The 25,818-nt window shown below is 38.7% G+C and overlaps 1 protein-coding gene across 2 annotated transcripts in view; it reads right to left on the reverse strand.

Annotated features, from left to right (window-relative positions):
• Window positions 1-25,818, reverse strand: part of DISC1 (DISC1 scaffold protein) — a 187,224-nt gene that overhangs the window by 3,955 nt on the left and 157,451 nt on the right. For both annotated transcript variants that reach the window (XM_084203469.1, XM_084203468.1), the window contains 3 exons: window positions 19,630-19,873; window positions 14,529-14,573; window positions 6,302-6,412 (listed from right to left, as the gene is read on the reverse strand). In XM_084203469.1, the coding sequence (XP_084059595.1) occupies window positions 6,302-6,412; window positions 14,529-14,573; window positions 19,630-19,873 (400 nt within the window). The remainder of the gene's footprint in view (window positions 1-6,301; window positions 6,413-14,528; window positions 14,574-19,629; window positions 19,874-25,818) is intronic.

Raw genomic sequence — 25,818 nt, forward strand, 5'->3', positions numbered from 1 at the left:
TTAATGCAATGTCAAGAAAAAAAGATGGCCTCAGGTTAGGTGACTGTAAAAACTAAGCTGCTACTTTTAAAACATTGTGACTGGACTGTGGTAAAGCTATATCAACCACAGCTCTTTCAGGCAACCATTATTATGTCTTTGAAAAGTCTTGGCTGCTTTTGGTTCTGTTATCAATTTCCCAAAACTTCATCTTGTGTATTTACATGCATTTGCTATGATATTTTCCTCTTAATATGTTCATGCATAATTCTAATTTCTGGACAGCTCTGGGCTTCTGTTTCTGATTATGAGTAGTAGCAGTACACAAAGCTTCTCCTATCCCAGGATCACAAAGCACTGTACAAGGACAAATTAATTATGCTTTGCATCTTCTCTGAAGTAAGAAATATTATTATCCTCTTCTAAGTCCTGGATTCTCCACCCCTCTGCAACTTATCATAAGGCTCTGCTGAAAACCTAACTGTTAAATGTAAATCCTGCAATCCATGAACACCATAAACCTTCTGAAGTTTAATTCTGACGTGTAGTCTCTGACTACATGCTGCTACTTGTAATATCCCAGGCAACTACAAAATTGTTTTCAGGTAGAGAGAAAAAGCAAAACTGAAATGTTTCAGTGACAGTGGATAAGAAATCTTAAAGGATGGAAGCAAATGAGGAAGACAGGAAAAAAACTATCAACCACCAGAAAGATGGAGCAACAAAAAAAGATGACTGCATAGTCTAAGTACAGAAAGTACCAATAACCTCATAAATAACGCCACAATCATATGTATACAAGTAACTGTCAAATGTGCCTTTATGGCTAAGACAAATATATGGTATATGGCTGAGCATGGCATCTCTATCCACACACAGGTTATGTCTGGAGAAACAGCTTCACCCATTTTAAAAATGCAAATAAACAGTTTTGCGCAGGTCCACATGCATATGTGTTCTTTGTGCTCAAATTCTCTATCTAGTGCTGCAAATATTGAGCCAGTATCCAAGGCAGGAGTGAAAACAAGTTCCAACTAGGAAAATTTTCTGGTTCTGCTCCCTTCCTCTGAAAACTGAAAAAGACTCCACAATGTCAAATAAGCAGTAAATTAAAGTACTTGGGAACAAGCACAACCCATATTCAACAATGCTGCAGGTCTAACATTGTCTTGCTTTAAGCTTTTCACCTATTTAACTTTGTCTCTTTGAAAAACTTGAGCATCATCTCAGAGCCCATGATTTGCAAGCAGATAAAAAGCAGACCAAATTACTGTAGAGACTTATTTAAGTTTTGGAAAAAATGGGATCATTTTGCTCAAATCATTTTGCAGCTTCTGATCTCTCAGCCCAGATGTTCAGGGAAAAGAGACAAAAAGTAGATGTTATGGATCAGTTGCCTTCCTTTAGGAAAGGTTAGAAACTAAGAGTACATATTATAAGATAAAAGACATTAGAAGGACAATGAAGGACTACTAGTGCTCTGAGATAAAGGCCAATGGGATTTTGGAAAGTAACTGCATTTTTTGGACATCTGAAGAAGAAATTAGTTCTTGAAGAACAGAAAAAATCAAAAAGAGGTTTTTGGTTTTTCTTGTTTCTTACCTGGTTAACTTTTCTGCTTGTTTCCAAAAGCCAAGTGCCTGCAGACAGAAGCTCAGCGTGCCACCCCCTAACTGCAAGTGTCACTCCTAACCCCAGGCACCAGCACCCATGGAGGGGCTAAGCCAGATGGAAAACAGCTCTCTGTAGAAAAGGACCCTGGAGCCATGGTGGACAATAAACTGTACACCAGCAACCTGTCATGAGGCAAAGGTTCCCAACGGCCTCCCAGGCTGGATTAACAAAAACACAGCCAGCAGGCAGAGGGAGATGATCCTTCCACCCTGCTAAGGTCCCATCTGGATGCTGTGGGCTCCACAATAAGAGAGGACTTACTGGAATGACTCCAGCACGGGACCAGTTCAATGGACTTGAGTATCCATCACATGAAAGATGCTGAGAGAGCTGGGACTCTTCAGCCTGAAGAAAAGAAGGCTTACAGGATACTACCACTGTGTATAGCTGAAAGGCAGGAATGAAGAGGGAGCCAGACTCTTCTGACTTTTTTTGTCCACTGACAGAACAAGAAGCAACAGGGAGAAATTCCAAAATAGGAAAGTGAATCTGAATACATGAAGACTTTTTTTTGTTTGAAGGTGGTCCAACACTGGACTGTGTTGCACAATCGGGTTGTAGAGTGTTCATCCTTGGGGATATTCAAAATCTGAAATCTGACTGGACAACATCCTGGGCAACCTCCTCTAGGTGACCCTGCTTGAGCAGGGACTTGGACTAGATGATCTCAAAAGGTCACTTCCAGCTAAACAATTATTTGACTGTGTGTGCTACATGCCAAAGGACCAGTGAAGAGCCAAGACAGTTCAGGAAGTCTTTTGAATGACCTGGGTTTTGGCCTTTCTGAAGAGCATTCTTGGGAGCAAGGGAAAGATACCAAGCAAGTCCCTGCTGTTTCTGCGTGGGGTCACAGCAAGAGAGTAAAATGGCCTTTGGAAATCCATCACTTCTCCTTACAAAAGGGGTATTTGCAGTAGTGCAACCAATTAGAATTTTCTAAATTACCACCTTGATTACTGTCGCCCTCCTTCACATCCATGAATGTTATTTCTATAAACTAAGATAATACCCCTCCCATGCAAAACCCAAAATACTCTCCCAAAAACTATTAAAAAAACAGCAACAGAATGACTGCTACATATTGAAAAATGGAACCTTTCAGTGGTCTGAATATCAGCTACTTTCAGATTGCTTGCTCCAACAGAAAATGGAAGGCAAAGAAATTGCAGCACCTCGGTGGAAGTACACTGACCTACCTCTATCAGAGCATAAAGTATACAAGTGGAACCATGTTCTCTGTGCAGCACACAGCAGGAAGAGCTCACACTCCTGTCATCTAAAATAAAATCAAAGAGTGTGCCATTGCCACCTCTAACTCTTGAAGGATCCCAAAATCTCTTATAGATTCATCCAGAGTGAGATTCCTCACTGAGCTGCAGACAGGGCCAAAGTTTACATGATTCTGTTGAAAACCTGCTCTGGTATAAAATAAGACTGGTGTGGGAGCCTGCTGCAGGATAAAGGTGAAAGGTTAGCAAAGTGACCTGAGAAGTTTAATCAATGTTTAGGCACAAAATTCTGCTTTCAGAATACCTGATTAAAATTCCTTAGGGCAAGGAAAGAAGATTGTTTTTGTAATAATACTACAGCTAGGTTTTCTTCCAACAAAGCATTTGCACCAAGAGGAGCTATTACATGCACTCAAATTGTCTATCAAAATGTAACTACTCATTAAGAACAAAAAATGACTGTGAAATTGCAATATAGGCTCCATTTAATTTTAGTGGGAATTCCAGGCCTTTACTGTTAGGAAAGTAACACCTCTCATCAGCTCTGCAGACACCATAATGAGTCACCTCTCATCCTTTGGTTTTTTCAATTAATGATGTGGACTGTTTTCATACACTCATTAATGATCAACCTTAACTGAATATTTTGCAGGTTTATTTGGTTATACTACATAGAATTTAGCAAATATGTTGTAGTGCTACAGAGAACTTTAACATCCAGTCTCATGCCCCTATTGTTTGATGCTTTTACATAGAAGGGCGGTTTAGTGCTGTTTATGAAAGATTTCAACAAGAAATTAGAATTGCAAGTGGGTCTGTGCCTATACTCAAGAAATATCACTGGATTTCTCCTTTGTTCAAGTCGTGCTGGCACTTATGATGAGCAGCATGGTTGATTTAAATGTGCTATGCCATCAAAACAGAGAATGAAAAACAATAACATCTGGGTTTTTTCTTCCAATACAAACTTAATTATTAATCAAAGCTATGACACACACTAAACACTGGAAAATGGATCAAGAGCATCAGGAATTTATTTTTCTCAGTGGAGTCCTTGGAAGTCTTTTAATAATCAGACCACAGAACTAATTTACATCTGTGCAGCTCCCAGCTAGATTTTTGACCTAATACATTTTGTAACATTTATGTGTAAGGCAGTTTTTACAAGTCCAGTGAATGGACTTGTAAAAATTTATCCTGCTTTCTTTACTATTTCAGGTCTTTAAGCTCCTGCTCTCAGAGTTCTACAGATTTTAATGAAAACTGCATGATTGTCCAGTATCTGTGATAGGAAATTGTTTTATCTAAAATCAAGTAGATTACCATGCAAACAACAGATTCATCTATTGAATAAATTCCTCTACTGAGGCTAATTGTTGTCTCTTAGCTTAGTGCAAGTTCCTGCAATACAGGCAAGTTACCAATGAGTGAAAGCTAATTTTATAGGCACTGAGCAGTCTTCATATAAAAAAAGCCCCCAGTCTACAGGTCTGTAGCACCATGGTAGCTATTTTTCTCATTCCTCTTTGAAGTACAGCACAGTGATTATATGTACCAGATGGTAACATTTTATGCACATTGACCTGGACTACCTCTGAAATAGCAACTTAATGTTAATGAGGGGTAGCTGAATTGCTGAACTGCTTCTTTGTACGTCTCTGTGTTTTAAACATGGTTTCTTATTTTGTGACTGATGGTCTTGCTAGGACCAGGATATCGCACACTGTGCATTTCTGTGTTTAGATGACATGAGCTGAATTTCACTGATAGAAGAAATCAGATCTCTATCAGAAAACTTGGCTTAGAATGAGACTAATCTACAACTCTCCTGAAATTTACAATTACTAATTTTATTTTTTAATTAACTTTTGCAATGTCAACAGCTGTGAAAAAATAGGCACACTCCATAGAACATAAGAAACACTACTATTAAACGTATATGTAGTGTATTATCTTCTGGAACCAAAAATGCAGTTTTCTAGCTTATTTCACATTACCTAGTAAAGTTTAAGTATGATCAGATGTGACTGTTCAGTTTCAATATTAACTTAAGTCCCCTGCAAAGAACCTATAACTCCAACTCTCAGTGTACTTCTGTAAGGGACACTGAGAAAGTTCATTTGAGAGTGACTACACGCAAGGGAGAAAGGAATTGGATGCTCTGCACACACACACAATACACACCCATACAGCTCTGAGAAGAATGCACTGGGGAAACACAACTGCAACCAAGAATGTTGAATAAACTCTCTGTATATTGTGTGTATACAGAAATCCTTAGAAAAGAAACATTTATAGTGACAAATTACTTGACTGGATTTCCCTCCTCCAACCCAAATCCCCTTCCCCCAGCACCATTCCTCCTCTCTGCCCTTTATTCTTCTGCTACCTTTAAAGAAAACAAGTGTCTAGAATTGGAATTCTGCAACAACTTGTAATAAATGCCCAATTACTTAAAACACAGTGGTATTTCCACACACTATTTATTCTCCTTTCTCTAAACTATCCTCTGTAGGACTGTCCTGAATCCTATCTAGCACCATCATCATTCACATCAGATGTCTCCAAGGGCTCCTCTGCTAATCTCTGCACCTTGAACAAATCTCTCTCTCTCTTCATGATCCTCTCGACTGCCACCTCTTCTCTACTAAAACCTAACCAGCTCAGTACCCTCATCTTCCTCAGCTTCACTGGGTCTTACTTTCTTTGCCCTTTCTTAGAAGAACAAAATCCCTTTTATGAAAGTTTTTCCTATGAAAGGTACAAATGAAACAAAACTTCGTGTTCTTAAATTTTGAAAAAATGGCCAAGGAATTTCTCATAAAGGTTAAGCAATCTTCAGAAAAACTGACAGATAAAGCACAGAAAGAGATAAGTAGGCATAGACAATATCTCATCTGGTTCCTTGCTTTGGAGTGTTAGAGGCAGATTATAATGCGTAGGATGTCACACGATGCATCTGTTGCCCATTTTTTTAAAAAAGAAAAAACCCTAAACTACAGGTGACAATATACACAATCTGAGTCAATAATGTAGCATCTCATTCAGCTAAATCAGGTTGGGAAATGCAGGTGTATGGACATTCATATCCATGCAGCTTTTGGTGTGCTATGTATTTAATTATATGAGCATTACCAAAAAAAAGATTTGAACAGTAAAATAAAGGCTTTTCAGTACCCAATCTTAATTTACAAAGAACTAAGTTCTGTTTAAATCAATTTTTAAAAAATATGCATTATAGGAAAACTTACTCCACAAAAATGCCCATTTCAGCAAGACAATAATTTCTCCCATTCTTAATGCATCTAACCTACACTAAGAACTAGCACTGCATGCCAATCTGACAGGCAAGTATCTCATGTGCATACTTACAGAGATTGATACGTATCCATAGCTAGAGCGAAAAGGATATGAATAACTCCTTCATCAACTCCGCAGGCGGAACTTTGCAATTGATCTTCCAGATGCACCAATTTCTCACTTATTGCTTCACATTTTTCTCCCAACTCTGCAGAAAATATGAAGAACTCCTACAGAAAGTTGAAAAATAAAAGAAAGCAAGTTTGCTGCTGACTGCACTTTTCTACATCAAATTTGCATCAAATTAAAGGGAAAATAAAATATTAGTAAGGGAATATGATACTTTGCAGTGCAAAGACATTGCCTAAAAGCAAATTCCCATCAGAGAGATGAAAAGCTGTTTCTATATAATAAATTGGTGATTAATATGAAATGGAATGAGCTTGTGGTCTCAGTCTTCTTCCCAGCAGAAAAAAAGTCACAACCTCACTTTCAGCAGATGATTAGGGGTGTGAAGACAACGACTCTGAACTGCTCTCTTTGTCCCCCATTATCTCATCACAGCAGGGGAGAGAAGTCTCATGCCCACCACTCATTAAGGTACCCAAATTTCAAGTTGTTCATGTAAATATGATTTACACTTTTAGGTCATGTAAATATTTCAAGCAGCAACATTTTTGTAACTCTTATACACATAAAATGTACTTATATTTTTGAAGAAAAATCTGGCTCGAGTACTTCGGGGCTTTGCTCAAGCAGTAAAAGAAAATGCATCAAAGTCTTTGAGATTACAAGATGAAACTGTACTTTTTTACTAAGTTATCATTAAACAAGACTAAATTTTCAAAAGTAATACTTCTCTACTTCAAACTTACAGATGGGAAGTACTTTTTCTATTTTAAAATGAGCATTTTAGACCATTTTCAAAGTTCTTCATGTAAGTTTTTTCAGAAACATTGCACAAGGGTAATTGCTATTTTTTATATTTTGCATTGAGTAGTTTTTTGAGAAATGACCCAAATAAGCAGAAAATATGAGAAGAGGAGAAAAAAAATCAATCCATTTGCGCAGCTCGGAGACAAGCCTTTCCTCTCCCTCCCATGTCACTGAGTGCTGTCTACAGTAATGACAGGGGTTATTTATAAAAAAATATTATGGTGCCAAGATGAACTTCTGCTAGACCCATGTTAAAAAAAAATGAGTAATTCATCAGCTGGAATCCAGAAAACTGGATTGTCGCTAGACCTAGTCCGTGCACTCATTAATAAAGCCAGCTTCTAATGTGGCCATAGACTATCTGCAGAAAAGCTTTCTCCTCAGTGAAAAAAGTACTTGGGGTTGTTTGCACGTATCAGTTCCTATAAGACATCAGTGGTTGTTTAAGAGAAATCAAACCTTCAGTCAAAGGCCTTCCAAAGAAATCATGCTAATACTTTTTGGAATGCTGCCCACTGTGAAACAATTTGAGTTTTGTTGAACACGTTTACCAGATCTCAGTTGTGTGCTATCCTTTCACTTTGCATCTCACAGTACATCGCGTACACGGAGTCAAATGCCAGAGGAGCTCTTCTTGCTGGCACATCCTCTGTTATGGCACTGAGCCTTACCCTTCTGCTTCCCTTAGGCCTTTCCCAGACATGGCTATGCAGCAGATCCCACTAGGACCAGCTGCAGCTCAGGCCCTGGACAGGTAGGTTGGCTAAGAGGTTATGTTACAAACCCCTGCAGCTCAGACACAGAGGAGCACAGAGTCCCTGGCTCTGTGCACACGACCAGAGCCACCGCTTCCAGGCATCACCAAACCTGAGAACCTACAGCAGCACCCCAAAGAATGTATGGATGTGAAAAAAACCATTGTTTTTAAACTGAGAGCAAGGGAGGGGAAATTAAACACTCTCCTTGCAGCACTCCTAGGGGTGTCTTTTTCTGAAGACCAGTGACAGAAGATGAGGAAAGAGTCTTCCATCCAGCTACAAAAATCATTATTCGGCATACCAGCAGGACTCCGTGTGCTGTTATGGAGTGGGACAACCCAGGCCATTTGCATCAGTAGAAAGCTCTTAGGGAATCATCTGGCATTCTGGGACAGGCATGCAAGAACAGATGACTGCTGTCCAAGAGGACTTAGGGCTCAGGCTAAACAAATCAGTAAATTGGAAAAAAGCAAACAGGTACTCTGAAAGCACATCTAAAATTATGACCACACAGAGAAAGCTCCACATACAAAAAAATGCAGGGTATTATTGCTGAATGATCACATTTTGGGTACATAAGGAATTGCCTAAAAATGTAACAAAATCCCATTTACTTTGGAAATTAAGGCAAAAGAACAATAAATATTAGGCAAATGTAACCAATTGTGACAATAATATGAGAAGGCAGGGAAATCTGAAAGTGTAAAAGTCAAATCAAACTTGTTTAGGCCTTTATATACTTGAAACCAATTTAATTGTAACTAAATGGCTACAGAGCAACCAAAATAGCTCTGTAAGATTGAGGTTATAGTTAATTAGTCTTTAAATCCTAATAATGCAGCTTAATTTCTCTTTATTACAGCCATAATTGTGTATGAATGAACTACTTCTATAACTACATAACCCAGCTGCCTTTTTAGCTGAAATGAGAAGTTCCTCCAATACCTTAGATAAGCATCAACTCCCAGGAATTTACTTGCAGGCGTCATGTGAAAAACGAAAGGAGAACCAACATATACATTACTATTTTCCCAGAATTTATATAAATAAATAAATAAATAAATAAATAAATAAATAAATAACCAACCAGAAATGGAAGAAACATACAGTGCTTTCAAAAATACACAAGAATAATTCTAAATATTCAACCAATTCCATAGCTTCTGCCTCCAGGCCCTCATTTTAAAAAGGTTAGAGAAGTAGATAGAAAAGATTTTTCTTAGTGCCTTTCATGCCTGGTAACATCATTGGTAGCATTTTTATTTGACATTTGTCCATGTAGGCAGGAAAACCCCTGTCAGAGATACACAAACTATTCAGAACAGCTCCTGCTTGCAAAGTGGCACTTTACACTGATCAACAATATCTCTGAGAGGAAAGTGGACTCTGCCTCAAGCTCAACTTATTCATAAAATACAACTCATCCAAGCTTGTAGGTTATGTCAATGCTACAAGATGCTGTAACTCTGAACACTTTGGTTATTTTTGCTCTAACAGCATTTTTAGGAAGCAGCTGGGAGAGATTGCAAGAATCAGGAGAGAGCTGAAATGCAACATTGTTTTATGGATTTTTCTCTGAACAGGGAATGTAGCTGGCTTGGATATTTTTTTCCCCCTCTAAATCCTAAAGCAGGTGAAAACAGCACAAATATGGGTGTGATTTACTTTTTAAGGTGCAATTCTTCTGCCTTCTTAGACAAAGTAGAAAGTCTCATTCCCAAAGATGTGAAAGTCTGATGCAAGAAATGGTAACAACAGACAACGTTCCAGCTGATGCACTGCTGTAACATCAGCATTTTGCATCAAGAGCAGAGGAATGGTGTCCACTTTCACATTCTGTGTTTTGTTTTACCCTTTTACTAGACATTACAGCCACCTATGAGCACCAGCTCCTTGACAGCATTACTTGATGAAAAATTTCGATCAGCTTTTCCAGTGCAAACACCTTTCATGCTCTTCCATCTAGTTCAGCAATTTTATATAGAGGAATTGGCATTGTAGTAGCTAGATTAATTTAATTTTATTTGGGATTAGAGTCTATATTAGAGTCTTTGGTGATTGTGCTGAGAAGGAGGATTCCCAGGTATAGCCTTAAAATTCATTCTTCCTACAGAGGAACTTTTGTAAAAGGGCATTGCCTTAATTCCAAGCACCAATATGATAATCCAAATAAAATAGAAGCTTTAGAACACCTTCTGCAGAGTCAAAGCCAGATTTCTTTCACCTGCACTAAACATCCCCGGCTACATAATAGTTAAAATAACACAAAGTAACATAAATAACAACTACAAAAAGTTGTCCTTGCAGGCAGATACTTCACATTATGGCACAAGGTTTAGAACAGTGATCTACAGTTGACAGAAGTGCTGCATGCTTTCCCTTGACCCTTGCAGAAGTTAATGGCAACTGTCAGCACTTGAAACTCCAGAATGTTAGGCCATGACGCATCTTAAATAATTGCTAGAAACAAAATGCAACCATCTATATGTGTCCTGCTTGAGCAGATGCTTCAGCCACATGCAGGCCACGTTCACATGCCCTGAGATAAACGAGATGCAGGGCCATAAGGAGACCACAGTGCAGGGGAGGAGCAAACAAAAGAATTTGTTCCCCCTCTGCATCCCAGTTTTACTGACCCACATGCATTGTCTGAGCAGCTGCTGTAGATGAGGAAGGCCCTGAGAACAATGCATGTTACTCATGACCGACACCAGCATGGCAAGGCTGTTCAGGAAGCAGCCAGGGACCTCCAGAGCCTGCTCTGTCATTTGCAGTGACCAAGCCTGCTGTGACTGTCCTCAGCTGGTGTTTGCAGCCATGGCTCTTAGCAGCTGGGATCTGGTGGCTCTGGTTGGAGGGTGAGGACTGCTCCAGGGCTTAAGTCCCCTTGCAGTGAGCAGGTTTCCCTCCTGCTACAAACCAAGGTGGTTACATTCCATTTTACTCTTACATAGCGCACAACAATAACTAATATTTCTCCTATATATATCATTATGTTTTATGTGGTTGAAGACTTCGACTTTCAACTAGACTGGGATTTCTAAACTTTTTATTTCTATTCCTTTCCTTCTTTTCCACTTTTTCACCATGTTCCTGTCTTCTACAGAGGGAGGTGTCCAGACTAGAGCCATAGTCCTCTGGAGGCTTTGGCATTCTCAGCTAAGCACAGTAATTATTTCTGTCTTACAACTGACATTCCCAGTAATGAAGCTGCAAGTGACATTTGCCCTTTCTTCCAACACAATGAAGGTAATGAATCCCACTATATTTGCAGTCTACTATAAACCTAGATTCTTCTTCTGCAGTATTGTCAATTTAGCTGCTATTTACCATCAGTATACATAAATCCGACTCTTTTTCTCCCTCAAATGTAATTTGCACCTGTCTTTCAATATATCCCTTCTTATTGATTTCAGACTATTCTTTCAATCTATCAAGACCATTTGGAACTCTAATCCTAATTGAAATTATGTTGACTGGCACATAAACTCCTGGCCTACCTCCTTTTTAAAGGCAAACACAAAGTCTGCCTTTACTGATCCCTTGGGACTTCAAGCTTCCTCTAGGAGTTTTCAAAGGAGCGTGTTAATGGTTTGGAGATTGTTTTTCTTGGCTCCTATGTGCTCAGGAGAAATGTCATCAGTCTAGCCTCACTTGAGTACATCTCATTTGCCTTTGGATTTTTTACTCTTGCTACCTTTTTGTGAATACTAGGAGCACTACGCAACTAGACACAGTTTATAATCTTTACAAAGACCAAAAGCACAGAGAATAAGGAAGAAAAATTTTCTGATTTCATTTATTTTCTCATTCACCTTTCCTATTAGAAAGGTGCTTAACCTTTCACCTTCCATGCTTTCTTTCACCTTTCCCTTGCATCTAACCTATCCCTGACTCCCTTGCCATTTCACATGTCTTCTGTTTAATGCAGCTTAGCGTGCTCAGGGGTCCTGCTGCTTCACACTTAAACTGAGCAGTATGTTTCTAGACTCATTCTTACAAACACTTTTGTCCTTCCTTGTCAGAACTTCTGAGCCACCGAAAGACTGCTGACATAGTCTGTGACTGTGTTTGCACTTTTCTGCACCAAAAGAAGATGGAGCTGTACTATAAACCTGATGTCTTCTGTACAGTACCAAAGAATACCCGCTGATTCCTCCTCCTACGGAGTTTGTCCCACAGAAACTCCCCTGTTGCTTCCCTGATTTTGTTTAGATGAGCTTTTCTTTCATGGAGGTAGCTATCTAACTTCTCTCAGAAGAGGGATCAATGTTGTTTCCCAATTACTTTTGCTCTTACCACCTTCCACTTAGAGGCTGCTCCCTTGTTCCATCAGTGTGGTTAATATATATTTAGGAGACTTCAGCACTACAACACACTTCCCCCACTTTCTCATATGCAACAATTTAGGCATAAAGCCTTCCAGCCAGCTGTGACCTACCTCTTTCCCACCACAACATGCTTTTCCCACACTCCTTTTCTTGCACTGATCCCTAACCCTTCTCCACACGGGAGTGTGAAATGATTCATCGGAATTACAGTGGGACGTTGGCAATTCTTCCCTTTGTGTATCTCCCATTACAGCTACAGAGGAGTGTCCCTGGAAAAGCATCTCTGCAGGAATAGAGTTTTGCACTGCCTTCCAGCACCCTGCTGTGGCCTGACAGCAGTCTTCCTATTCTCATCCCTACTAGACTGAAGATATTCCCTAATTGCAGACTTTCTAAAATGAGAGCACACTACTGCACTGGCTCATTTAATTACACTGGGACAATTCCAGCTCCTGCTGCGGGAGGATGAGGCTATTTACTGACTTACCAATAAAAATTCACAGTGGGTCAGGACTTGGAAAAAGAAACAAAGGTACCAAACTGTTTTCCTGTGTCCACATCCTGCTGTGCAAGGAGCCAGTAGAGCTGGGTTTCATTTATAGGTGGTTCCTAGTGTTGTTCATTCCCATCTCTGTTCCCAAGTCACTAAGATGCAACAATCAGGAATGACTAACTGGGTGCTCTCCTGCAGGGAGTGAGGAGACTGACCAGAGTGAATTAGGGGACCAGAGCACCAAAGGTACATTTAGGTGAAACCTTGACATGGCACAGGCTGCTGACACTTTCACAGAGCTTTATGGAGAGCTCTCTCTACAAGTCACCATCAGCCCAGCTGTGGCAGTGTGGTAGAGCCTGGCTTTCTACCACATTTCCTTTTCTCTTATTTCTATTGTTGCTTTATATTCTCTTTATGCATTTTTGTCCCCCTCTGCCAAAACCTTGAAAGTCTCTCTGCTTCTGAGGACTTTAAGATACAAAGCTCTTGGTGCACACTTCTACAGTGGCAGCCCTGCACACCTGTGAACTCTGAGGCCCTCAGTATTTTTCCCTGAAGGCAGTAGGGCTTTGTGCTGCCTTTATCCCACAGGCTTACCTGCCCCTATTTCATGTCAGGACACAAGCAGCCCCACAGTTTATCTATAATTCACAGCAAAGTTCACTGATCAGGAAGGCCATTTGCATTTTCTGCAAGGTTCGCCTTCATTCTCAAGGCTCCCTGTTTTTATTTATGCTGAACTCACACACAGCCAAGCAGTCTACCCTAGGTGTGTCCTCATGTCACAGTCTCCTTAAACACAAAGTCAACAATCTGAGCTTGGTGTTGCAGTTAGATTATCTTTCCTGGAGCATTACAGCTGCTCCACAGTCTTTGGATTCACTGGTGGGAATCTGAAGAAATGCCTCATCCCAATAGTCATCCTCAATTTAATATTTATTTATCTAATATTTGCCTGGCTAGGAGCACTTGTCAGTTGCACTTGACAGGAGGCATGTATGCTGTTATGGAAGGTGAACTGGGGGCTACTTGTCCATGTAATTTATTTGCTGGCTGGACTCCATGCTTGGGTACTGAATTTCCTTGCTCTGTAAGTTGCAACCCAAGGCATACTGATATAAAGGGACCAGACTGGAACAGTACAGCTCTTAGACCCAGGGTAACTCTCCTTACACATGTATTACCTAAACTCTTAGTTTGTAGGAAGACAGATTTTTGTATGTTGGCAGGTTTTTCTCATAGGCTATGCATCTCATGTTCCTCAATTACACTAGCTTTCTTAAATACATGCACTAGGTTCACAGATCTTGTTATTTATGAAAATGGTGTCAAATTACAAACATCCACTATTTTTGTTTAGATAAAATCCCTATTACTGTGTATTCTGCTGCAGTATGCTTGCATACTTCAAAAACAAATTCAAAGGTGTTTTTAGTGGCACACAAGAAAACGAGGTTAAGCATCATGATTTTGTTCCATTCCTAAGCATCATGACAGTGCTACACTGGGGCTGGCTAAATATTACTGGTTCTTCTTTTCCCCAGTGTGTTCATCCTGTTGTTGGTATGTGTTAAAAACATTAGCACAGGTTTTAACTATACACTCCCTGAAATACTCAGCAATTATGTCATTATCTTCAATGGAAAAAAAGAAGAAAAAAGGAATGGGCCTACTGTAATTGTGATTGGGTTGCTTTTCCAAGTGCTCACACAAGTGCAATTTCTAAGCAAAGGCAGCACTATAAAAACAAGTGTCATTTATTCTAATTGAGATAAAGAAAATTCTGTACAATATCACCACTTTATACTGCCTAGGAAACACTTACCTCAGATAAATGACCCTCTGTTCCAAATGAAATGTCTTCCATAACCTGTTAGAGATAAATTATTAAGTATATAGTAGATACATGCTATATAAACAGTATGATTTTAATGGAACTTATAAAAACCATATAGCACAATAAAAATTAATGTAAGCTGAAAAATTGCATCAATTTTCTTCACATGCATGAAAGACTTAAATTGCATTTAAAATGGGGCAGTGGCAGCCACCCAGTATTTAAAACTATATTTGAATACATTTTATTACGGCCTGCTTTGGCTTCTCACTGAAAACCCACAAGGAATACTACCTCTAAAACTGAAGGACTAACTATAGATTGAAACAAATTTTTCCATCAAGCTCTTGCAGATCTGTACACCATTCAAGAGTCTACAGGTTGGTTTTTTGGTTTTTTTTTTTGGTACAAACCCTGTAAATTATCTTGGGCAGAAGAATGAGAGGCCCAATCAATGTTCCCTATTGGTAACAAATGCTATAGTCAGTTCTTCCTTCAAAATTTCCTTCAGCCGTGAAGTCTATAAGAAATTAGCCAATGTTTCATTGACTGGCTGAGGAGCAAAGAAATTTGATGCTAGCACCATTGGGAAATCATTAATACCAATCACATGTAGCAGTGTGGTTGATAATAAACTGAGATAGGATACTGCTTTGGTATGCACACATACACACATACATATATAGACACACGTCATCAAAGTGCAAAACCATTAATCTGCCATAAAATCACAATTGTTATTGCATACTGTTTTCAGCAATCAATCTGAAAAAATGGTTTAAATTTCTCTTGCCTGTAATATCAATTTTCTGATGGTATTTTTACTGCTAAATTACACATAAGCATTAAGCTTCCTGAGGTGCTACAATCTCTACCTAAAGAGCCAGCATTTTTACCAGCAGAACTCCACCCCAGCCCCAGATGCAGCTGAGAGGCACTGGGCTGCACAGCTCCACACGTGGCTGTGCAGTGAGGACCTGACCACTGTGTACAAGGCAGCTGCCTCCTGCCACTGACATCCTTTTTTAGCTGGGATCAATACAAGAAACACACAAAGGCTGACTTTCACTAATGCTTCATGCTGACATTTAAAAATAAGATTAAATTTTAAATTTCCAAATTATTTTCTAAGCTCCACAAATACAGCGTTTAATTAAAGCTCAAATGAATGCAGAGTTTATTTAGCTTTCAAAAGGCTTTGTCCTTTACACATTACACGTTTGCCTCCTGGACCACAGGCTATCCCAATGCACAGTAATCAGTTACAGCCTGCTCACAAAGGCTTTCTTGGTGCTTGCTAGCACTAAATTCTGAAAAATGTTGTATCACGTTCTGTGATAACTTCTTTTTAATGGCAGACATTAAATATTATGACCACATTAAATATTATTTTTTGTGATGGTCCATTTGGTATCACTTAGACCTCAGTAACTTTTAAAAATTTAACCTAACGAAGGCTTTACAATTATAGAACATTTTCCAAACACCAGAGTGATCTTCAACCAACCCCAAAATATCATCCCAGATGGCTAAACTGAAGTATGCAGAGAAGAGGAAAAAGACAGCTGACCTTATCCTTATCCCTGCTCTCTACTTTCTCTGTGAGGAAAAAGTGAGAAATTGACTACAAACAATTCTTATGGGACAACTACCAAAAAAAGCTGACTTACAGAAGGTAAAACTACTGAATTTTGGATTTTACCTTGTAACTTTAATCACCTCAATTTTCTTGAAATCTAGTAGGTGTTTCTTTCCTTCATAGTGATTAAGAGGGAGCACTGCACAGCATGCCAGAGAGCAGAAGAAGAAAAAAGGATAGGTCAGGAACTCAAGCCTGCAGGTGCACGCATAGCCATGTTCATCAGGTTACTTGCTGTTAGGGAGGTTCCAGCACACACAAATCTCTCAGTTTATTAGTGATCATTGGTGGTTTTGCAGTTTTTAAAGGTTTTTATGAAAGTGTTTGCTTACACATATATTATCAAGAAGCAAAAAATGACAGCAAGATATTCTAAGGAGTGGAAGAAGCAGGCATTAATGTCTGAAGAGAAATGAAGTGGTGCTGTACATTTTAGAAGTCACCCAGATTGCATCTAACCATGATTTATGTAATGATCATTGCAATTTCCACGTCACTCAGTTTAAAAGCATGAAACCTATGTGGGATGAAAACTAAAACCCACCTAAAATTCTTCAGAGGCTTAGAAGAAAATCAAGCCAAATAGTCACAAAAAGTCAAACTACAACTGAAATGATGGGACACCTTAATTTCACCAACACAGCCACCAGCTGGAAAGTACACACTTATATGAGAATTCAAGAATCAAATACATTCCACATGACTGAGGGTAGCAATATTGTCTGTAGCTCTGCTCCAGTCTTTTGCTAATGCTAGCCTAATGAACCTAATGAGTTATCTTCAACTGAGAGAAGCACATCTTATTTATGTAACTCAGAGTGGTTCACAGGATGATTTTTGCTGGCCCCATTTTATTTAGTTTTCACTGAAACACCACTAATGATGTTTCAATAAGCTGAGCTGCCAATGCATCTGAATTTCATCCCTAGTTAACAGTCAGTGTGATAAAGGAAGACTGATATACTGAATTATTTTGGGATGCCAGTCTACCACATAAAAACTGTAGGAAAAAAATCAGCAGTGCCTTAAAAAACACAGTTATGAAAACTATAAAATAACTGTTGACAGTTAATAAACCTGTGCTCACATGATAGTAAAATAACAAACTTTCAAAGAATTTATACCTTACATATTTTTATACCAGAACATGTCATATTTTATGATTTAGCGAGGCTATTTAATTAAAAATGATAAATGGCCCCTCTGCAAAGCAGTATCTGAGGATCTAAGAGAAGGGCTCTTTCATCTATTTTGCTTTATTATTATTGTTATGTTTCTTACTTAGTTTTTCTTGCTTTCAAAGTAAACCTACTGAGTAAGATACAGTAATATGCAAGAAAACTATTTATAGTACACATCAACAAAACCAATATTCACCTGGCACTGGTGCTTAGTTCTACATGACACAATAAATAACTGGAGAGCTTCATTTATAGAATTCCACTGTAAAGTAAATCAATCACCTGGGGATGTAATGTACTTTCCAAGGCATATATGCACATATGTTATTATCAGCCTTTCATATATTGTCTTGAAGTAATTAATTCAGTAATCTCTAAGTACAAAGAACACCACTCTTTCCTTCTGCTTCAGTGGCCAATGGTGCTCTCTAGAAATTCCCTGAGGGGAAACAGAGGTTGTGACACAGTTGAACAGAACAGTTATTCCAGAAACATGGCAACCACAGCAAGCTACCCCTCTCACACAGCCTTGTTAAATAATATGAAACCACGTATTTTGACAAATACATGCTTTTCCATTAGGTATCCTCACTTGCTGATAAATGGCTATGAAAATGTCTCCTGCTAATGGCAAGGAATCAGTTTTTACACAGAAGTCATAAATGGCTAAATTGAGAGACTAAGCACCACATCACTATTCCTTTTTTGCCACAAATATTGAATTATTTTAAATAAAAAGTCACTACCATATAATAGAGCACAAATTCTTCAGAAATGGTTTGTTTTTCAAGTCCATTTACAAATCAAGGCAAATTTTTTCTTGCACTTCGACGTGTTCAAAATCAGAAGCTAGCATGATTTGTGTCAGGTTTTTTCATTTGCTTTTATATTCCGCCTTGTGATGAACTACCAAGAGATGTCAGGGAATAATCTGTGATGGCTCTTCTCTAAAAGTTTAGATACTGCCTGTCACTGCAAAAACAGTTTCCTCTTCCATTCAAGATGTGGGGAACCATCCCTCAAGTCCTACAGATATCTCCACAACCAGAAGCCATCTCACTTCAGCAGCCCAGCTGCCATTCTTGGACAGCAAGGTTGATTTCCAGGGAAACAATCTGGGCTTGCAGGGGTGAAAGAGGTGATAATCTATAACACAAATATCAGGAGTGCTACAGAAACACCCACAAAATCCTAAACACTCCAGAGCCTCTAAGCACTTCTGAAAGAGGAGCACAGCTTTCCATAACCAACGAAACTCTTCATATTATTTCAGTAGACTCATAAAAAATATGGTAAGGCAGTGAGGGGGTGGAATCAAAGCCAGGCTGACCATTTCTAATAAAAAAGTTCTCTCCGTGAAGCCGGTCTGTAAACCATTTGCCCTGGGAAAAGATTGCAAGCCCAATATAAAACCAGAATTTTACTAACAAGAGGAGACTTTACAGTCATGTACAGGTCTGCTTTTCACTAAAACTCAGCCAGTATAAATGTAAAATTAGGCATCAGATTTCAGAGCAACGCACACTTCAATGGCTTTTAACATCAGATGCAATTTAGCATAATTTAAATTTTTTCAACTTAATTCCATGCTAATAAAACTAACAACTGCTATTGGAGGGTCTTTTTGTCTCAGTGGTGCTGTTGGGTGATGAAGATTTTTTAACAGCTTGTTGACATAGGCAGTACAGTTAAAAGACTATTATATAATGGTTGATTTTTCAAGCAGGGATAGCATTCCAGATCAAAACATGAAAACATAAAAGAAATTTGTCAAACCTTCTAAGCTTCATTATTTTTTCCTCCTTTTAATAATCATTGGATGCTGTAAGCCTATTAGCATCTATTAGCTCAGAAGCCTTTGACCATTTCCCTAAGGGAGGAAAAGTAACTCTCTCTCCATGTCAGCCAACAATGACCCAGGCTAACAAGTCAGCAGGACCAACTCAGAATGAAACTCATGGGTGAGATGAGGAACAACTGATAATTTTGCCTAAATACTTAAATAGTTTTTCCTTTGAATCCTGATGGACATTCTGTATTTATTGCCTGAATAATTTCTTCATTTTAAAAAGATTGATGGTAAAAGGGAAGAAGGTTGAGGGACTCCTGAGAAGCTAATAAGCTATTTTATTCATGTCCCAGATTGAAAGCCAGATGTTAAGTTCATACTTAACCTGCCCTGATGACCCATCACAAAGATTCAACTCCTCCTCTCAACAGGAAAACCAGCAGCATCCCTTGAAATACAGCTGCAGAGTATTTCAGATACCTCTTTCAGCTCCCTGTGTTTGGGGCAGGAAACAGCACCCCACTCTGTGCCCTTTAGAAAGTGACCTTCTTTTCTTTTCTCGGAATCAGGTGGGGCATCAGCAGTCATCTCCATCTCGTCCATTTGGTTCTCTTCTTCCTCAAAACCACAGCAACTGCTTTCTTTCAGCTGAAACCCTCGGATCAGCAGCTGACAGGCCTCCAAGTCAGCTTCCCACACTCTTTGGAGCAGCTGGCTCCCGCAGCTGAAATAAAAGCCAAAAGAAAATAAAACTGCAGTTCAGGGAGAATAGTTGCTATTTCAAGTAACACTCTCAGTAACTGCTTATTATAGACAGAAAAGTAAAAACAACCAAAAAACCTAGCAGCACCTCAAATGCTCCCACAGAGATAACATTGCTGTATCAAACTGAAAAGCAGCAAAATTATTGCCCTATTACAAAGTGGGTGATGGAAAAACCTCCTTGGGTTAAGATGTTGCATCCAACTGTACAGCAAACACTGGCTACATGAGACTTCCTTCTGTCCTTCAGACACAGCCTTGCCATCATAACCAGGGCTTCCTTCACAATATCAGATACAAAGGCCTGTCATCCTGCAGCCACTTGGCTTTCCTGAATTTGACATAGAAGATCATGTGTGAACATCACACTACTTACTGCATTAAATCAGGTCTAAGTTTTGGAAAATAGGTACACTAAATTTCTTATTAGACTAAAATGTACTTACTTCAGCACTGGTGAATCAGATTAGACTAAACCACAATGGTCTCCCTTTTTTGAGTCTTTGAGTGTTGTCATTATCTCTTATTAATGTGCTTTGGTTTCCTTCTGCTTTGTTACACCACCAAAACAAAAACAGAATTCAAAATACAAAGCCTCTATAAACTTTTCATCCATTAATCATCTCTCAAACATGTACATTACAAATAATGCTCCTGAGATCCATCCAGAAGTTATTTCCATCTCAAAAAAATGGGAATTCTAAGTGTAGATAGGTTTTGAGAACTGAATACCAACATCATACTGTTTGTAAGTGATGTGGTCACATCTCCATTTAATACATGTTGTCTCTAAGGAACCAAATGAGTAGGTTGCTTGCTAAAATATCAGTGGTAGAGCCTGGGATGGGACTGAGAAGCCCTATGGCAATACACACTTCCAGACAGATTTCAGTGCTAATAACTGCAATATTTTTTTCACTGTTCTTTTTCAAATTATACAATTTACTATATAAATACTATATTGTGAGAAATTATAAGTGACTTAAAAGAAGAAAAATAACCAATTGATTTTGACTTTTCTGACTAAATACCAGCTTATCTTTTATGCCAAACAATGGAAAAAGAAGCCGCACTTCTCACAATGAGTTCATTAAACTAACACAAGTATGTTTTTAACTCCACAAATTCTACAAGATGCCAAGCTGTAAAAATCACACAGCAATATACTGAGATTGAAAGCAAAATCAGGCTTCAGAAGCTGAGCTATTTGATTTGTGCTTAAGAGTCAGTATATGTGTTTATTGAAGGCATAATGCAGCAAGGGGTCCACAAATTGGTCTCCCCCAAGGAGTTCAAAGTATCACTAATTAGAAAGGGAAAAATGCTTCACTGGATTACATGTCTGTGTTCCATCCAGGTAGCATTTCACTTACCAAGCCAGAAAAATAAAATAACCCCTGCTGTTTCCCTACTTGTCAATCACATTATCATAGTTACACAGTCAAAACATTTTCCTGCAGACATATATAAGCCCATTTACTTGCTTTTTGAAAATGTTTGTTTGCATCTATATATAGCTTCTTATTAAAGGCTAAAAAAAAAAAAAACACTCTAGAGAGCTAAATCATAATTTCTAAAGGATAACTTGTTTTGGCTATTTAATTTAACGAAGAGCTTTATTGACAAAATTAGGGCAGAGATGGTGACGTACGCAGGATTTCACAGTGGGGAAGATGAACAGCATGTCTAACAGTACAGCATAATGGTGCCTGGGCTGCTGTTATTTGGCCCTGACTCAGCGCATTGGTCAATGTGGTTTTGTCTGTGTCTAAGTTTTAAATGCATTTTAGTAATCAGCAGTTACTGAATCTACTGCTAACAGATGGCTTTTATTTGAAGGCCATCATTGTTTTATCATGGTATTTGTAAAACTCTGATACAACTTGAACTAAGATGCTAAGATGTTATGCTGAATTTTTCAACCAAAATCAGTGAATGCATGTACACTTACATACTCTGAACAGATCTAAGCCCAGCATATCAAGGCTCCACCTTTTAGTCTGTATTTTGGAATTCAGTGCCTTGAAGCATTTTTCAAACACACTTTTGGAATGAAAATTACTTTAAAGCTGCAAATAGCTAACACAGAGACACATTTAAAATTATTATTAACAATTACATTGTCTGCAGCTTGCAAAAAACTTTAGCTTTTACATCTGGTGTTAAAAATTAAAATAAATTGAATTTCAGAGTTTGGTTTATTCATTTTCCATCCACACTAAAAGTGCATTTGCAGTGTCCATGAAGCCTCCATGGGTGGCTGTACACAACACAGTGAGATTTTTTCAGGTATGAAACATTTCAAAATGATGGATCGAGTCTGGATGAGATTTTACATTATTCCTATACTTATAAATATTTCATGATGTATCAACACCTCTAGGTGTTATATGCCTGCCTGTATATTACTATCAAAGCGGCATATGTGGCAAGTTCAATGAAGGTGTCTGGAACAATCTGCTGGAATCCACAACAAATCACAATCCATCAACCATTTATACAGACTCAGTGACACAAAGCATACCTTAATCACCTGCTGATTCTGACTGCCAAGAGCCAGAGTGCCAGGCTTTGTACAAACACCAAACACATTAGAATGATGGCCTTTTCCTCAAAGCAACTCTTCTCTCTCAAACAATCAGCAAGAGCCAGGATACAGATGAGGATGTTCAAAGAAACACAGCGGACTGGACACGGCATGTTAGTTACAGCACTACAATTTAATTAGTTACACGAGTAACTAATTAATCTAAGTGGTGCCAAGAACACTGAGGCACCACAGTGAATGAGCATTTTAAGGATTTGTGGGAGGGCAATGAAACATGCCATAGATACCCAAGATCTCCATCCCTTGGAGGAGGAATCGTGTAAGGTAAGAGATGCTAGTATGAGAATACAAGGGGCAAGTGATTGACACTAATGTGGTTTAACATCTACTGAGGAAAGTCTGTCTTCTCATATTAAAAAAAAGACAAATACTGAGTAGGGAGTTAAAGACTCTGAGTAGCCCTGACACTGGAAGCTAGTAGTTAGTCTTGATGAGACAGAACAGAAGGAGTCAATGAAGGAAAAACAAAGTGAAATGGAAAAAAAGACAGAAGCACTCATTTTAAATGAATGAGAGTAGATCAAGACTGCTTTTGTCAAGTCACAGCCAGGGAAATTGATGGTGAAGTAAGTGAGATGCAGGACTCCACATGAGTAATTTTTTAGCTGCATGGATAGCTGGGACAGGTTTTACCTCAAGGATACTGTGCAGAAAGAATCTATAAGAGCAGGCCTAAGCTGACTTGAAGAATGGCTGAGACATCCACAGCAACACAAAAGGACGCAGCAGACAGAATTCTGCATTAGGTCCAGTTGATGATGATGAAAGAGCTGTCAGAGAAACAGGGCTGTTTACAGGCAGGAGGAAATGGATGTGGAACACAGAGGCTTATCCTTGACTTCTCTTCATAAAGTGGCAATTGACACTGTAATTGCAGTTGCCTTTACTAAGGCTCAAGCAGTTTTATAGGAAACACAACCAGGGTAAAAGGGTAAAAGGAAACTAGAGGATATCTCCCCTCTACTTGTGATGTTGGGTGAAATTCATGTCAAGAGACATAACCAGCAAGGGTTGTCTCTCTTGAGCTCCAAAGAACATTGCCCTTCTGCCTTTTGACGAGATTCTGGGAGCTATCTATGTGGGCTCTCTATGGCTCTCAGCACAACATTATTCTAAAGCTATTTATAGCGCTAACTGGAACTACAAGAACATGACTTTTCTTTATTGAGCGCTCTGCATACATACAAAAGGCACATTCAGTTCCTGAACATTGTAGTCTAAATGAAAACATGCCTGTGTAAAAATAGTAAAAAGATTTTATATTAAACTCTATTAAAAAACAACAAAAAAACCACAAAAAAAAAACAACAAAAAAACCACCACCACCACCAACAACAACAACAAAAAAAAAAAAACCAAAAAAAACCCCAAACAAAACCAAACCACCAAACCAAAACAAAGTTCTGCAAAACCTCCTCAAAAGCATATTGGAATTAACACAGGAAGATGTCACTGCTTCTAAATCTCATCATCTATAGTTTTCAGGAATGTGCCTTGTTACAAGTGGTTTATAACACCCTGAGGTCAACACCATGATGTTGCTTATTTCAAGGGAAATACCTGTAAGAACCCTCACACTGAAAGCCAAGAGAGTGAGACTGAAGCTAGAAGGTTACACAATAAGACAACTATTGAGAAATGACATAATCAAAATGTAACTTAGGAGGGAAGGTAAACCATCACTAAGAAGAGATATTCTAGATGACCTCTTTTTAATAGGTGAGCCACATTAAGGTACATTTTCAGAAAACCACGTACTTACCTTCTCACAGTGCCTGGCACATATTTTCACTCTGCATTCACTGACCCTAAAAGCAGTTTTCTCTCACAAAAAAAAAGCTAACAAAATGCAACAAAAATAGTCGGGCAGAAACAACAGGGATTTTCATTATGACAATTAAAATGATTGGAAACTTCTGAGGCTTGCATAAAATGGCACTGTGAATCAAAAGACTTTGTTCAATATCCCCATTCTTTATTGAACTATTGTACAAACTAGGGAAAGTTTCTCTATATTTTGGTCACTTGCTTCTATTTATATTTTGCATCACAGGGGAGGAATGAGCTCTTCTCACTCAACATTTAGCTATGACTTTTTTTCTTTTTCTGAAGGCAACAGCCGTGAAGTGAACAAAGGAGGCAAGCAAAATAAAGTATCTTCTAATGATACTTTGAGTATAAAAGGCTCTATTATTGTTTCACTCTTAGCAGAGCCTCACCTTTTTATTTGATTCACCATATTAATTCACAGTCATGCATTAATATCATCTTATATTTAAGAATATCTCTTAGATATCCTTAAATATATTTCTCTATATAATTCTTAGATTTAGGAATCTACTCCAGAGAGATGCTTTACTTCTCTTTTTCATTAAAAAAAAACTTTTAAAAAGAAGTTTCCAGCCTGATCAGTTCTTGTTCTTTAACCTTGGCTGTTACATTTTAAGATGCCAACAGCCAACCTGTGACTCATATGAGGCTCCAGGGGGAAGGAGGCACATAATCCTGTTTTCCCCACCTGACTGGTGTGCAACAGCAGACTGATAAGGGAGAAACTACAAAGGAAATGTGGAGTCTGCCCAAACAGCAAAACTTTTGTTTCCCCTTGGCCTGCACACTAGAAAGTCACCTTCCCTAAACATCTGAAATCAAAACTCTTTTATCCTCCCCTTCTTGCAAGTCTCCCTAATCCTATAAATGCCTTCAACATAACCTCAATTTCACAATTCAATTCCTTGCATTGCGTGTCTCTTCCCCATTCTCCTCAGGAGCCAAAAATCTCATGAAATGACTACATATGGTTCCAATCATGTGGTTGTCTCCCAGTGTGGAAGACTTAATTTCTACTCCCTTATTTTAAAGCTCACTGATAACACTTGCTTGCTGCTCAGCACTATTGTCACATTTTTCCATGTGAAAACAAGACTCACTCCCAGGAGACTCCACATATTCCCTTGTCAGATAACAACCTTCTCTACCTTGGAGACTAGCTAAAACTCCTAGGCAAAGTTTGAATCTGGTAGCACTTTTCCCTGGCACAAACAACAGCAACGTGCTTCTCCAACCTTGCTCTCTCCTTTATAAAAAATAAAATAATATCTACAAACCAGCAATTAGCTCTCCCTCTTTAAATGTGATGTTTCACTCACTAGAGGATATTCTGGACCAGAACCACAGAAGCCCAAGAAAGCAATCCTCACAATCCCCATCTAACTTTCAGACTTTTACATCTTCAACACCTGAAAAATTTGCTCTGGGCTGACATTTCTAGTATCTACACTTTACAGCCACAGTCAGGT

Source organism: Fringilla coelebs, assembly GCF_963513975.1.
Source record: "Fringilla coelebs genome assembly, chromosome: 3".
Lineage (NCBI taxonomy): Eukaryota > Metazoa > Chordata > Aves > Passeriformes > Fringillidae > Fringilla > Fringilla coelebs.